Below are 16,932 nucleotides of genomic sequence, written 5' to 3' on the forward strand. Positions count from 1 at the left end.
TCCCCTAGCCTGTGACCTGTAGCTTGGCCACGTGAGCAAGAATTTCTGAGGGGTGACTCCCACCAGACACTTGTTTGATACCAATAGATGAAGTTCCCTTGTGTTGTGATATACAAATCAGGAAACATTCAAAACAGTTTTTTATTTCTCCTGGAAAAAATTGATGAAATTGAAATGTCATTACTTTCTCATGTTTTCCTTCTATTTGCTGCAACTGTAAATATTTATTTATTTGTCATATTATATTTATTGTATTTTTCTTCTTTGGCATATTGTAGTAATTTAATTTGGACTATTATATTTGGTGTGTTATGTCTCCGTGGCTGCAATAACAAATGATTGTGGTGCATGTATATGTATATAACAATAAGCATCTCTAGTGAAAAGGAAATGCATGTGCATCATCAATATAATTCTGAGGACTATACTCAAATGGTTTCTACCTGTATGATGTCTTTCCTGAGAAATGGCTTCCACATTGTTTTATCTATCTGATGAGGTACCTCCTTTATTAGCTGCTGATATTTTGAATATTTATTTCTATATTAATGTCACCTGGTCAAGTTATGTAAAATTATTCTGCCATGTGGCTGTTTTTCCAAATTAATTTTTGATGCATAATTGCTCTAGCATGACTTTCATTAGTTGCTTGTTTGAACAAGATACTCTTGAAAAGCCTTTTTGGGATGGTTAAATATTAGCTATGTGTTAGCATTCATTGTGGGTTTCAGCAGTGATTATGTTGAAGGGGAGATTTGATGACATGTTGGCAATATAGTAAAGGCTGCAAAAGCTAAGCTTTCCTTTTTTATGTAAAGGAAATAATGTTCTCAAGCAAAATTCAAGGTATTGTTAATTTTATATCCCACAGAGAAAGTTGGTCTCATTAATATTCATATACGTTACATTTTTAAAGATTAGCACAGAAAAAAATTGAGTATCTGTGTGAGAGTCTGATTCTAGAGAATGGCTTACACCCAAATTAAATTCATGAACAAATTAATTTTGGTGCCTCAGTGCTAACATTCACATAATGCAATTTCAGGGTCTGTTGCTGCAGGTTTAGTAACCATGTTTCACTTGGTTCAGCAGTATTCATGACACGTTTCTACATAAAAAGAAGCTCGCTTTAAGTTTGCCTTTTTACCTGAATAGTTCAAAATCGAAGGCAAGGGCACACATTGAGAATGAAGTAGGATTTGGGAGCTTCTTTTCCAAATCATTGCAGGGACCATTGATGTATTGTTTTTGGTCAGTGGAGACACAGCTGTAAAGAACTGCTAAACTTTGCACATATATGTGGATATCAGGTTTTTTACAAGGCTGTTGGCACAGGCTTATTCAATGGACTTGTCACCAAGATTAGGCCATTTAGAATGTGGGGCAAAGAGCTGAAAAGATAACAGTTTATCTTTGTGTAGTGCATTTAGCATGGCAGAATGTTTTGGAACAGTTTGCTAAGATTTTACTACCATTACAACATTTCTTTGAGACACATCTTTAGAAAGAAATATCCAATAGCTTCCACTTTGGCTTTGAGAAATTCCTGATGCTTAAGGACAATATATCTATTAATGCAGGAGGCATTAATATTTTGGCTTCAGAAATAAATAAGTCATTATTAAATTGAGGAATAAACCTCATTCTGTGAAGAATGGAAAGATAGAAAAATTGCAGATTGGATAGTCAATTAGAAGATATATCTTGCCATCTTGATGTTTTGGATCCACAGGGACCTTCCAAGGTTAAAGCCAGGCATTCCTGGTTTGAGGGTTTTCTGGAGATCTTCAGGAAATAGGTTTTGTCTGTGAAGCCCATGCCGGCTACTGTGGGTTGAAGATAAACAAGAGAAAGTCTTCTTGAGTGGTATTTTCGTAACCTTCCTTTAACATTAACGGATGCTTCTTGTAAGTTTTTGCCAATCACTATCTCGGATGATCTTTCCTGGAGCCAACGCACTAATAGCCTGAATACACCTGAGATTGTCTGCTCTCAGAAGCTCAGCAGGCACAGGACTAGTCAGTGTTTGGAGGGAAGACCACCAAGTGCTGTAGGTTTCTGTGAGGGGCGCTGGACAAATTGGCGACTCTGCCTTATGTAGACAAAAGTTCAAGAATTTCATGTGTGTTACATTCTAAATGTAGTATTATGTGACAATAATAGAACCTTTACCTTTAGCTTTACACTAATGGCATCATGAAGAAAACAAGTCAGTGTCTCTACTTCTTCAGGAGTTTGTGGAGGTTTGGTATGACATTGGAAACTTTGGCAAATTTCTACATTTGTGTGGTGGAAAGTGTGCTGGCTGGCTACATCACAGTCTGGTATGGTGTAAAGCCCTGCAAAAAATAGTGGACACATCATAGGTATATCCCTCCCCACCACTGAGAACATCTACAGGAAACGCTGCCGTCGGAGAGCAGCGGCAACCAGCAAGTATCCACATCACCCAGCATATGCACTTTTCTTGATGCTGCCATCAGGAAAGAGGTAGAGGTGCCACAGAACTCGCACTATCAGGTTCAGGAACAGATGCTACTCCTCCACCATCAGACTCCTCAAAGATAAACTCAATCAGAGTCGCATTTAAGGAGTCATTTTGCACCTGAATTTTTTTCATCTCCGTATTGCACGTTCATTTTGTTTACATTTATTTATTTGTTTACAATGGTATGTTGACTAATTTATTTTGCACTACTAATAAGTGATAAGCTCAGGGTTGTATGTATTCTGATAATAAATATGAAAATTGGAATGACAGGCTGAGATCTGGAAGATATCAGTCGTGGGATGCTTCAAATGTGTCCAATTTTTAAAAAAATCTTAGGCAGGTGAATTTTACCTATCCCATCTCTGCCAACATTGTTCTGAAATCTTCCACCAGTTGGAAAAAAAGCACAAGTGTAAGTAAAAATCCTGTCGAAGTCTGGGTGTCAGGGCCATCAGAAAAGTAGGGAAAATGGACAAATTTCAGGTTGAGCCATTTTTTCAATATACTGTGCTTTTTTTTAAAGTTGGGAAAATAAAGAACAAATATCTGAGCCAAGAATTTCATTCTTAAATTGACTTCCAGTAAGATTTTTGTTGCCTTGATACAAGTTTAATTGTATTGTCATGACAAGATTTTTAAATTCTATAATTGCAGGCGTATTACCAGGTTTTTTGAAATGATGTATTGTACAAATCTCAGTCAGGCAGCTCTCTATAAAACTTGTGTTAATAGGTCTCCCTGAGAAATGCAACAGATTGAGTATTCCCAAAATGTAATTAGCACTCATAGAATAAATGGACCTGGAGACCTTGACTTTTGATGAAACAATATGATAATACACTTCACTGTGCAGCAATAAGCAGGCTTCAGCATAATGATTCCAGCCTTCAGCATGCTTCCAGTAGATTTTCCATCATCTGTGGAGCTTTTTCTTGCATTTCAATTACTGCTTAATTCATTGCCACATTTTTTCAAAAATGTAGTTCTAGTGAAGGGTTATCAACTGAAATTTTAACTGTTTCTCCCCCATAGATGCTATCTGACATGCTAAGTAATTCTATCATTACAATTGTTTTCCAGTCATCGAGTTAAACAGGATGGAAACAGGCCCTTCAGCCCACTCATCCATGCCAACCAGGTTGTCCATCTGATTTTGTTCCATTTGCCTGTATTTCACCCATATCCCTCTAAACATTTCCTATTTGAGTACCTGTCCAAATGTCCTTTAAACTTTACAACTGTACCCACCTCTCCTGATTCCTCTGGCAGTGCATTCCATTATATCCACCACAAGAAGATGCCCTTTAGGTTCCTTTTAAAATGTTCCCCTCTCACTTTAAGCCTATGCCCAGTCTTCAGAGAGCTTGATTTAATAGTATCTCTTATTTCTCATGAATTCCATTTGCTATTTATGAATTCCATCACCTGAAGTTTTTTTTTGCTTCGTGTTTAGATTTGATAGGTAAAATAATTTAAAGAGACTGTTTCCACACTGACAATTATACCCATACAGAGTTTTTACAATTCTCTGTTGCTGGAATTGTGGCTATAAGATTGTTTAAGTTAATTTTTTTTACTAAATATCTAGTACAGTGAGAAGATTCTTCAACGAACAGGCCCACAGGTTGTCTCCAGAATTACATACAGCTGTCTTCAGAGTACAAGATTAGAATGAAATTAGCACCAAGCAAGGGCAGCGTGATTGCACTATTATGGGGTCCATCCAGAGGTCTGATGGCTGCAGGCAAGAAAATGTCTTTAAGCTCCTTGGTATATGTTTTCACTCTCAAGCTTTTTCCCTGATGGGAAGGGAGAAAATAGTGTGTGTCTGGAATGTCCCCCCACAAATTCTGCGTGTGAAAATTATTTCAAATATTTATGTAATGATTTGTAAATTCTGAGAGCAAATTTTGTGTTCTCAAACTGTTGTGGCCCATACTTGCAATTGGACAGACAAAATCTGCCATAAAAACCTAAGGGTGCAGTATCTGGATGCATGACTAAAGGTTTTGTGAATAGACTAGGTTTTAAATGTCTCATTGGAAGTTCTGTCTCAGAAGCAGGATCTAAAGGTAAAGCATGATGTTCAAAAGGCTAAGTTTAAAGGAAAGGAAGAATCCTGGAGAGTCCAAAGATAAATAAGTCTCCTGGTCCTGATGGAATACATCCCAGGGTACTGAAAGAAATTTTATAGTCGAGGCGTTGGTGATAATTTACCAGAATCTGGACTCTGGGCAGGCCCCGAGGGATTGGATGATGGCGAATATCATGCTATTATTCAGTAGTTAAAAGGCAGGGAACTGTAGGTCAGCTAGTTTAACACCTGTAGTTGGGAAGATGCTTGAAGCTGTCATTAAAGAAGAACTAGAGAGGCATCAGGAGTGAAATGGATCCATCAGGCAGACACAGCAGGGACTCAGCAAAGGCAAATTTACCAGAGTTCTTTGAGGATATAATGAGCGCAATTCATGGAGGGGAGCAGGTGGACGTTGTTTATCTGGATTTCCAGAAGGCATTTGATAAGGTGCCACATAAAAGACGTACAGAAGATACGGATGCATAGAGTTAGGGGTGATATATTAGCATGGATAGAGGATTGGTTAACTAATAGAAAGCAGAGTGTTGTGGTACAGGGGAGTTTTTCTGATGGGCAATTGGTGGTGAGCTGGGTGCCACAGGGGTCGGTGCTGGGGTAAATAATCTGGAAGAGGGGACAGAGTGCAGCGTATCTAAGTTTGCTGATGACACTAAATTGACTAGAAAAGCAAATTGTACAGAGGATACGGAGAGTCTGCAGAGAGATATAGATAGGTTAAGTGAGTGGGCAAGGGTCTGGCAAATAAAATACAATGATGGCAAATGTGAGGTTATCCACTAAGGAAGGAAAAATGGAAGATTGGAATATTATTTCATTGACAAGTGATTGCAGTATGCTGCAGCGCAGAAGGGCATGGGGAGATGAATGGCTAGAGTGATGAAATTTAAGAGCAAGGAAGTTATACTGCAACTTACAAGGTACTGGTGAGACCGTATCCCTGTTCTTAAACTATACTGCAAGATGTACTGTCTTTGGAGGCGGAGCAGAAGAGGTTCACCAGGCTGATTTCAGAGATGAAGGGGTTAGCCTATGAGGAGAGTTTGAGTCATCTGGGACTATACTCACAGGAATTTAGAAAATAGGAGAGGATCTTATTAAAACATATACAATTATGAAAAATATAGATGTCGGAATTGCTTCTCCCAGAGGGTAGTGAATCTGGAATTCACTGCCCATTAAAGCAGAGGAGGCTACCTCTGTTAATATATTTAAGACAAGGGTGGATAGATTTTTATATAGTAGGGGAATTAAGGGGTATGGAGAAAAGGCAGGTAAGTGGGATGAGCCTTTCATCAGATCCGCCATGATCTCATTGAATATTGGAGCAGGCTCGACAGGCTGGATGGCCAACACCTGCTCTTATTTCTTGTGTCACTAGGCTGCAAGAGCAGAGATAGGAAAGATCATGGAGCATGAGAATTATTATGGCAAGGTGCTCTTGGAATAGAGCCACAATAGGTTTATGAACACAGGAGAACAATACGGTGTGAATCGGGATACAAAAAGCTGTTTTTTGGTGATTTTCAGAGAGTGATAGGAGGGGTTTTGATCAGACATGCATTAGAACTGTTGAATCTAGGAACAAAATAATAAGGTGGGAGTGGGCTTCAGTAACAGAAAAGATTGTTGCCTGACAATTATTACATCAGTGGCTCAAAAGAATTAATTATTTTCTTCCTCCACTTCCCAAATGCATCCCCATTCCCCTCTCCTTGATACATCTGTTAGTTTCTTGATGTAAATTACATTCTTTCACTACTATTGCTGTAAAACAGTTCTGTTACCAATTACTGAGCATAGCTCTGACGTTGTTCCTATTGGAACAGCTTTGGTGCTCTTCCTGCCTGCCGATCACAATGTGGAAAACTGCTTGTGCACAGCTCCCTCACCCAGGGGCCAGTTTGCTGAAAGACTGGTGTACTTGCTTGATGTCTTGCATATATTCACAAGTGACAATAAGAAGTTGCAGTATATGAACAGAAAATGTCCAGTTCTTAAACCAAAATAAAATCATATTTATTGCAAATAATGCAACATTCGATTGGAAAAAATTGGATCTATTTTACAGATGGAATTTCTTTACTGAGAGTACTTTATGTAGAAACTACTCATTTCAGTGCAAGCTGGCAAAATTAGCAGGTCTTCAAATAGAAAATGTGTGATTTGATTTGGCCGTATAGAGTGAACAAAAGAATTTTAATGTAATTACGTCAGAGCTTTTTGCAGAATGTTCTTGTTTTTAAGCTGGTACTGTTTCCTTCTTGGAAAACAGGAGAGGTGGGGGAGTGGGACAGGAAGAATTTTCTGGCTGAGGTAGTACATGCTGGAAGCTGGACAAATGTTAGCATTTGCTTTGAGTCAGTCTGCCTGCCTGACTACAGAGGAGCCCATTGAAACAAATAAGTCAGTCAAGCTGTCGACTGTACGGTTTACTTGTATGGTTACATTTACAGCTACCCATATGGAGAAGCTTGGGCTCAAGGTTGCTAGGACACTATTACTTTCCATATAGGCAGGTAGAAGCAATTATCTTTCATCCTGCTGCTGGAAGTCATGGCTTTTTACTGTGCATGTTTTGCTCTGGAATGTAATCGTTTGAACCACAGACAACAGCAACCTTGTTCTTCTTCCGTAAGTATGTCATGTCTTTTCTAGCAACCACCTTTACTGGTAGTATCAGCAATTAAATGGCTTTGGCATTGTAGTCTGACCACGTTTATAATTTTGAGGATATCCAGCTGCTAGTAGCTTTGAAGTCTAGAATTCTTGGGTATGCTATTGAGAATTGATAAAATGGATGATTAAATAAAATTACAAATTTAACTATTCATAAAATATAGTGTGAACTTGTGCATTGTATTACTTTTACAGATGCACGTTTAAGGGGTAATACTGGAAAACAGGATTTAATCCAAGTACCAGCTAGAATGTAATGATAGTTTCACTTGAGCAGTAACCTATTTATTGACTTATACTTTTTGTTAAGTGGCTGGTATTTCGTATCAGAAGAGATCAAGCTCTATGTAAATAAAAAGGATCCAGAGTTTAATGACAGCTGGAGAAATCGGAGCTGATTAGATCTTATTTGAAGAGCAAATGTTTTCATGTGATAATTTCCTCAAAATGTAATGTTTAAGTAATATTTAAGTTTGTATGGGATTGAAACGTTTTTCATGCAAACCATTTAGCATTAAATTAGCAGTGCCAAAATAATAGCTGACAAAGAATTGCTGGAGGAACTCAGCAGGCCAGACAGTGTCTATGGTCAGTCAACATTTTGGATCTGCACTCTTTTTGAGTCTTGATAAAAACTGATCACTTGCATCCATGAATGCTGTCTGACCAGCCAAGTTCCTCCAGCAATTCTCTGCTCAAGATTTCAACATAACGAAAATAATGTTTGGTTTGGTAAGTCTGCCAATCACAAAACATTGAAGTTGATGCAGGAGAGGTAGACAAGAAAATGTGCAGATGCTAAGCACAAAAGTGCTGGAGAAATTTAGCAGGTCACACAACATCTCAGGGAGTAAATGGCAATCAACATTTTGGGCCTGAGTGATTTGTCAGGAAGCCCTCACAGAGATTTTCCCCTCTACTTGGTGGGTAACTGAGGCAGTAATTCACATGTATATTTCTATGTGAATAAATAGCTATTCTTTCCAAGAGGAAATAAACTCCATTGTAAATATAGCTTGCCTTTTATGCCTTTTTATATCTTTTATAACCAGACTCCACAATTAATCTGTTGATAATAAGTATAATCACAGAGTGCTTGTCCTTACACCTACATTTTTTCTAAGAAAATTGTTACTGCAAAGTTCATGAAAGAGAGTATCCCAGCAAGGAGTTCATTTGTTGAAATAGGTTTGAGTCATTCTCGACTTGCCATGAGTTGCAAAACACAAAAATTCTGGAGAAACTCACTAAAAGGTTTGCCAGCACTTTTGTGTATTGCACAGGACCCCAATATCTGCAGATTTTCTTGTTTATTGCCATGATTTGATTTTCTTTTCACTGGCAGTTATGATGTCATTATATAGTACATTGTATCCAAGGTGTGGAGAAAGGAAATGACAAAAAACACAATTTTAATCCTGGCATCTTATGCACACATTATGTTAATCTTTTGAGATTTTAGTTACAAAGTTTGCACTGCCACTGTTTTCTACAGACGCAAAGCACGACAGTGCAATCTAATAATGCCGTTTGTTATGTGAAACTTCTTGATGAGGAGGACATAGTAATGTTCACAGCCCCATTTTTTTCTTAATTTAAACACAATTTCTTCTTTTCCACAAAAGGGGTTGTTTATCAATCAGAATGTAAGTTGTGAAATAAAGTAAATAACATTACCTTATAGCACTAATCAGAAGTAGATCTTTGTGTTTGCTGGTGGTTCAGGAGAGAACCACTGGTTAGATCCTTCTTGTGGGTCATCATGAACTTGATTTTTGCAGCACTGCATGGGACTGTGGAATTCAGAAATACGGTGGAGGTCTGATCTCAGCACATCCAACCTCCTACTCCACTCACTCATGGCGTTCGAGTGTGTGGGGCAGACACCATTTAGGCTGGTTGCACTTCTACCTGATCCCTTTAGCTTTTCGCCAGATGGTGGTTCATCTTATCTGTTTGAATGGGGTGGCCATCCTGGATTGTGTTACTGTGGGCAAGTATTGATTTACTGAAATTAATCAAAGTTGTTGATTTCATTTAATTTTTTAAAATAAATGTATTCCTACTGTTTTAAGGTATCTGATTTTTGGACACTTTCAAACAGTTTTAAAAAAAAAGGGCCTCTGACTGTCTGACCTGACTAAAGGCCCATAGGGTGGTTCAGATGTGAGGCTTGGAAATTGTTGGTTGTGGATCATTTTATGAGATCTGGAGCTCAATTAGAACTATGGGACAGCAAAAGGTTAATGCACCGTGGGAATCAAGCAGGAAGCATGTGTTGGATTGACCATTATTCATCTCATTGTCTTTTCATGAACCCTTAAGTGTTTAAATGCCCTGCCTTGCTATAGAATAAAAGATTTTTAAAAACTTTCCTTTGAATATTAAGTCCCATTTGTAACGGCAAGCAGTGATCTGCTTTCCAAACCTTTGAAGTTGATTCCTTTGACTCAGTAATTGAGAAATGGGCAGAAGCATTTCAGATGCCTTGAGTTTGATATTTTTCTTTGTTCCTTTTGAAGAGTGTTGAGCGTTCTCATTTTCTGAAGTTATAAGTGAAATGACATGAATCTTGATTCTGCATAGGACATGGAGGGAAGCCAGGGGCTGTGTGGAGTCCAGAATATATTTTGTAATTGTGTCAGATCTGACTGATATTTCAAACATTTTTCTGAAACAGCTAAATAAAAGAACAAACAATTTGGTGCTTTATTGTTTTCTGAAAGCTTCACTAGCCAATAGAAAACATCTTTAATTTATCCAAAACAGTGGGCTTGTAGGAAGGAAAATACATTCCAATGAAGATAGATATAATATGATTTTTCTTGCACTTACAAGTTCCACCATTCAAACTACAGTGATAATCTTTTGAACATCTCAAATAGAAAATATAACATCAGGTTTTAATTGGTGCCATCTGCACCAAATTACAAAGTAGTTCGTAATGTATGTGTATAGATTGGACTTCAGTTTATTAAGTTGTCAAGAATTTCTGACAAAAACAATTGAAGGGAACTCTTGGTTGGACAGGATGACTTACATTGTGCTTCTGGGTACATTGTGTACATGCAGTGAATCCAATGGCAAAGTCACCATCTAAAGAAGCGGGACCACATATCAGGTGACAGTAAAGAACCTTTTTTAGTTCTGCATACTTTAGGCATAGTATTTTAATGGAATTGTTAAATTTGTATAGTTTTAAACACATTGTGGCATCTCACCTGCCAGGAAATCAAACCGGCTCGGGAAGTCTCAAGCAGCACTAATGATGTCACCTTGGGCTATGCTTGGCACAGGGATGGTGCCATAACTCAACTGCAGCCCTTCATTTCACACTGCGATACAGTAACTACATCGGTGACCCCGATGGGCCCAAAAGGCTTTTGGACCCAAAATGGACAACTCAGCAGTTTTCCTCAAACTGCCTGTGTTCTGGACAAGTCAATCAGAAGTGTGGTTTGAACAAGCTGAAGCACAATTCCACATTCGTCAAATGGTGGCAGATGCCACTAAATACTACTATGTGGTAAGCGCCCTCGACCAAGAAATGGCAGGTCGAGTAATGACTTCCTCCGTGATCCACCAGATCATGGCAGGTATCTGGCTCTTAAAGACCTACTTTTTTTGCACATACCGTGTCTCCCAACCCAAGCAAGCTGCGCAGCTCCTGTATATGGACGGCTTGGGGACCACGACCCGTCGGAGCTAATGACCGACATGTTGGTGCTGGCAGATGGTCAAAAACCTTTCTTGCTTCTTGAGAAAATATTCTTAGAGCTGATGCCAGAGGATATCTTCCTCATGTTGTCCGGTGAAGACTTTGCAGACCCCCGTGCAGTAGCTGTCCATTCAGATGTTCTGTGGCACACAAAGCAGCAGGGCAGGTGTCCCACTAAAATTAATGCTGCATCATGCCCAAAGGCCCGGGCTCCACATACACCAGCGACGAGGACACACACAACTCTGAATAATGAGGTCACCGAGACAGACTCTTGGTGTTTTTTATCACCAACAATGGGTTCTGGAGTGTGCCATTGCCGACCACCATGTGCATTTCCGGGAAACGCCAGGGCCAGTCATCGCTAATGGCTACAGTGGTTGGCCACCGTAACAGCCTGCTTTACATATGGGACAACATCTCCAGGCACAAATTTCTAATCGTCACAGGAGCTGAAATTAGCATCCTTCCCCTGATCAACTATGATACCCGTACCAGGAGTGCGGGCCCAGTTCTCATGGAAGTTAACAAAAGCATGATCCGCATGTACAGTATGCAAACCATACCCTTACGGTTCGGCGGCAACAAGTTCTCCTGGGGTTCACACTGGCTGCAGTCTCTCAGTCGTTGCTTGGAGTGGACTGTCTCAGAGATCACTTGCTGCTGGTAGATTTAAAGGGGCGCAGGTTGGTGGATACGAAACCCTTTCAATCTTTCCACTTAGGAGAAGCCAAACTACCCGCCCCACATTTGGACTCCACTAATGAATTTTCCAAAGTTCTTGCAGAGTTCCCAGACATCATTGCGCCAAATTTCTCCATGGCCACACACAAACATGGTGTCGCACATCATACCCTCATGAATGGACCTCCACTTCATACCTGAGCCTGTTGACTACTGCCTGCCAAGCTGCACCTGGTCAAACAAGAATTCCTCAAGATGGAGGAAATGGGGATCGTGCACAGGTTCAACAGCCCATGGGCTTTCCTGCTTCACATGGTGCCCAAGGCTACTGGAGACTGTGTGGCGATTACAAGTGGTTCAATGACACCACCATTGGATACTGCTATTCCCATGCCTCATATACAGGACTTTACTGCAAATTTCCATGGGGCCAGGGTATTCTCGAATATTGATCTGGTACAAGGGTATCATCAAGACATACCCAAAACTCCTATCATAACACCATATAACCATAACCATATAACAATTACAGTATGGAAACAGGCCTTATTGGCCCATTTGGTCTCATCGAGTTTCTGCATATGCTGTTTGACCTTAAGAATTCTGCACAGACATTCCAATGACTTATGGACATGGTGGTGCAAGAAATTGACTTTCTGTTTGTGTACTGGACAACATGTTCGTCGCCAGCCACTCCCACAAAGAGAACCTATGTTTACTCTGCAGCCTCCTACAAGACTCTGTCTAACAACAAACCCCGCAAAGTGCAAATTTGGGCTGCCCTCAATCGACTTTTTGGGACATCAGATCAGCAACCAGAGTGTCATCCCATTACCCGCCAAAGTGGAGGCCATCCTCAAATTCACAAAACTACTCACAGTCAAAGGCCTACAGGACTTTGCAGAAATGGTCAATTTCTATCATCACTTTCTACCATCTACAGGCCTAATCATGAAGCCCCGTTTACCCTCATGTCCATAGAAGCCAAGGACCTGGAATGGACAGAGGAGGTGACAACAGCGTTCAAGAACACAAAAAGCACCCTGGCAAAGGCAACCCTGCTGATCTACCTGCTAATAGAGGTGCCAACTGCATTAGTGGTGGACACATCAGATTTATCAGTGAATGGAATATTGGAGCAGAGCATCGATGGACAGTAGAAGCCTCTTGCATTCTTTAGTAGACACCTATGACCCTCAGAGACAATATATAGCACTTTTGAAAGGAAACTACCTGATGCTTTGACATTTCCGCTATTTCCTGGAGGGAGGGGACTTCACAGTATTCATGGACCACAAACCACTAATGTTTTCACTTGCAAAAGTGTCGGATCCGAGGTCAGCCTGACAGCAGTGCCACCTCTCTTACATATCTGAATTCACCACAAGGATTAAGCACATCTTTGGAAAGAGTAACGTGGTAGTAGATGCACTGTCCCACTCTAGCATTCAGGCATTGCGATCCTCATCTCTGGGGGTTGGCTATATGGCACACTTTCTGAAGCTCAACAACAAGACGAAGAAATTCCAGCGTACCAAATTGCACTCACTGGGTCTGGGCCTCGAGGATATCAACTTTGGATCTAAAGGAACTACTCTCCTTCGCGATGTGTCCAAGGATCAGGCTCGCCCCATCTTCCCAGCTGCCTGGAGATTGTGCATTTTTGAAGCACTTCACAGATTGGCTCACCCCTCAATTCGTGTGACAATCTGCCTGCTTTACAACAAATATTTACAGTTTGGCATGGACTCCAGAAGCAGGTCACTTACTGGGCTAAGACGTGCTAAGGTGCAGTGACACGTGAAGGTGCCGCTTCACCCATTAAGCCGCCACAACAAATGTTCGACCACGTGCATATCGACATCATTGGCCCATTCCCGGGTCACGTGGGTCGAAATACCTGTTCACATTTGTGGACAGGTTCATTACGTGACCAGAAGTGGTCCCTTTTTCAGATTCCTCCACTGAGTCTTGCGCCAGGGCACTCGTATACACCTGGGTGTCCTGTTTTGGTGTTCCCTCCCATATCACCTCCAACATAGGTCCGCAGTTTACCTCAGTTCTACGCGACACGCTATCTCGACTGTTAGGACAGCCTACCATCCGCAGTCCAATGGCCTGGTTGAAAGATTCCACAGGTGCATTGATGTCCCGCCTCCAGGGACCAGATTGGGCAGATGAGCTACCCTGGATACTCCTTGATATACAGACTGCACCCAAGGAGGATCCTCCAGTTATCATTGGTGGAATTGATATACGAGGCATCGCTCGTCAAACCTGGAGAATTTGTAGCAGCAACCCAAGGACAAAGAAGAGGCACCCTCTGATGTCCTAAATAAACTGCAGGAGCAGCTCAGTAAACTGGCCCCAGTTCCTATGTCACAACATCTTTTGTCCCAAGAGACTTAAAAAGCTGCAACTTTGTGATTGTGTGTAGAGGTATGCATGGACCACCCCTGCAATGGCCTTATGAAGGTCCATTTAAAATACTGTTGCATTATGGACATAGGTGGGAGATCAGAGACATTCACAATTGATCACCTTAAACTTGCACACCTAGACCTAGACAACCCTGTAGCAGTGCCACCAGTGCGCAAATGAGGGAGACCGCCCAAGTACAGCAGGAAGGCAGAGACAAAGACACTGGCATTAGTACCTCCAGAAGCCGGTTCTTTGTGGAGGGGGTTCCTGTGGTGGCTCTCCTGCCAGGATATTGAACAGGCTTGGGATATCTTGGGGAGTGCGATGACGTCACCTTCGGCTCTGCATGGCGTGGGGGAGGCTGGGAGCCCAGGGTTTTTAAAAGTGTGCGGGTCCAACAGTAAACTGTTGTTTTCCTTGAACTCAACTACAACTCTTCATTGCGATTCAGTGACCACAACAACAATGTACAATTGCTAACTTGAATGCAATAATCATTTATAGAATTAAACCACATTAAGATTACCTGCTAAGTATAATGTTACCTCTTCAAAATCAGCTTCTCCTTGTATTCTTGCCATTTTAAGTTATTATCTTGGGGGAAAATTAGGTATAAATCGAACAATGCAGAAGTATAAAAGACTGCAACCTTACTTTAAATCAACTTAATTTGTCTTCCATTCCTCCTGAATTCACCACTTTGTCCTTCACTAAATCGGCATTTTCAATATTAAAACTCCTTTGCATACTTCTTTGGAAATGGCATTCCAGTCTTGCATTGTATTGACAATGATTGCCAGAGTAGGAATGAAAAGTGGCTGAGACATTTCTTATCCTTCCTAACCAACTATTTCCAGAAATGGCCATGATGATGAGTTGCAACGTGCTCTGGATGACCTCAACTTCATTGTCAAGATCACTTGTTCATTAATTCAACATCTGCTGAATAGCCTGGTCGTATTCGTCACTGAATGTCTGTTCCTGAACATAATTTGTACTCTTCAGTAGAATAGCTAAGGAGGAAACATTTGGGTAAAATCACAACATAGTCACTGTCCAGCAACGTGTTATTGCTGTAAATACTGAGAAATTAGAAGATTTTTTTTTAAACGCAAAAGAAACTCAGCAGGTTGAGCAGCATCTGTAGATGGAAAGGAATTGTTAACATTTCTTGTGGACTTCCTGCTTCAGGACTCAATATGGAGATGGAAGATAACTGGTATAAAGAGAATGGGGGGAGGGTGAGATGGGTTTGCAGGTGTGAGGTGGAACATGGAGAGGTGAGGGATGATAAGCTGAAGAAGCCAGGAATGGGAGGGGTGGAGTTGGGATTCAAAGGGGGGAGGGTGATGGGTGGAAGCAGACAAGGTAAAAGCAAGGGTCGGATGGAGGCAGGTGGAAACTGGAGGGTGATATGCTGGAACACAACGGCACCTATGTGATCTAAGTAAGAAAATGGACTCCAGTCCTCTGTCTCCTATCCATCATCCCTCATCCATCAGTCTACCTATTGGACCCCCCTCTCTCTTCTTATACTAGATATTTTCCCTTTGTTCTTATGTGTGCTCTTGATCTGAAACATTGATAATTCCCCCCCTCCCCCATCCATAGATGCTGTTCAACCTCTGACCTTCTCCAGTAGTTGTTTTGTTTTGCTCCAGATTGCACATTGTGTATCTAGGTTTTATTTAAATCTGCACTATTTTTTGTACAGAAATTGATTGGCTATTTTGTGATGTAGAATTGTTACATTGGCTACACAACATTTTTTTCACGAGAGTGGCATTATTTCTTATGCTATCTTTGTTTGATATTGTAGATCACGTCTGATGCCGAGGTTGAAAGAATCTCGTTCTCACGAGTCTTTGCTCAGTCCCAGTAGTGCTGTAGAGGCACTGGATCTCAGTATGGAGGAAGAAGTGACAATTAAATCTGTGCACAGCAGCATTCTGGGGCAAGACTACTGCTTTGAGGTAAGATATAAAGCACCGCAACAGCATTTGCGCTTGAGTGTTTGATGGTTTTAGTCTTTGCATTGTAATAGAAAATAGCCTAATAGTTTGGTTTATTTACCTGAGCAGAGAATAAAAACATTGCTCCTGAGCATAAAAATTTAGCTTTGAAAGTGTAAAGAAAATAAATGCTGCTTCAGGTTGCAATTGTTAAGAGAGTCAAAGTTTTGCTGAAATTTCAGATTGAAGTGCTTTTTTGAAGGTGGAATTGAATGAAGACCAAAAGGGTTTTTTGAAGTTGCAAACACTAAACCTGAAATGGTTAGAATATCTGCTCTCAGCAGAGTGAGAGAACAAGATAACATAGAAAGGCCAAAGACTGTGTATGATTAAAAGAGATTGAAAATATAGAGTGAAATAAGGCTATGGAGGTATTTGAGTTAGAACAAGATTAAGATATGGTTATGTGTATCACTAGATCTTCATATACTGCAGACCACAAATTTTAGGGTGGGAGCTGAGTTTTGATCCTTGAAGATTTTATAGATCAATGTCTATATACGTACATATATCATTGTCACGTACAATGTATAGATGGGCCTTCGACACCGTGAGTAGGAAAGGGCTTTGGCAAATACTAGAGCGCCTCGGATGCCCCCCAAAGTTCCTCAACATGGTTATCCAACTGCACGAAAACCAACAAGGTCGGGTCAGATACAGCAATGAAATGGGCTAAAATTCTTATTTGATGCAACAACAATAGCAATGGCTTGTGAGTGATACTGAGGTATTCGAAACACAGTTCCGAAATGCTTAACTATAGGTAGGATCACAAAGGATCTCATTGCAGCTGAGGAGTGTCGCTTCTGTAAACAAAAACCTGAGACAATCT

The 16,932-nt window shown here is 40.6% G+C and overlaps 1 protein-coding gene across 19 annotated transcripts in view; it reads left to right on the forward strand.

Annotated features, from left to right (window-relative positions):
- The window catches only part of LOC138737104 (disabled homolog 2-interacting protein-like), a 592,760-nt gene that overhangs the window by 437,550 nt on the left and 138,278 nt on the right, over positions 1–16,932 (forward strand). For 18 of the 19 annotated variants that reach the window (XM_069887658.1, XM_069887625.1, XM_069887641.1 and 15 more), the window contains one exon: positions 15,908–16,061. In XM_069887658.1, coding sequence (XP_069743759.1) covers positions 15,908–16,061 — 154 coding nt within the window. Of the gene's footprint in view, positions 1–7,035; positions 7,221–15,907; positions 16,062–16,932 lie in introns of those variants that run through there. The other variant, XM_069887757.1, reaches the window with a different exon arrangement.

Source organism: Narcine bancroftii, chromosome 1 (genome assembly GCF_036971445.1).
Source record: "Narcine bancroftii isolate sNarBan1 chromosome 1, sNarBan1.hap1, whole genome shotgun sequence".
In the NCBI taxonomy this organism is placed as follows: domain Eukaryota; kingdom Metazoa; phylum Chordata; class Chondrichthyes; order Torpediniformes; family Narcinidae; genus Narcine; species Narcine bancroftii.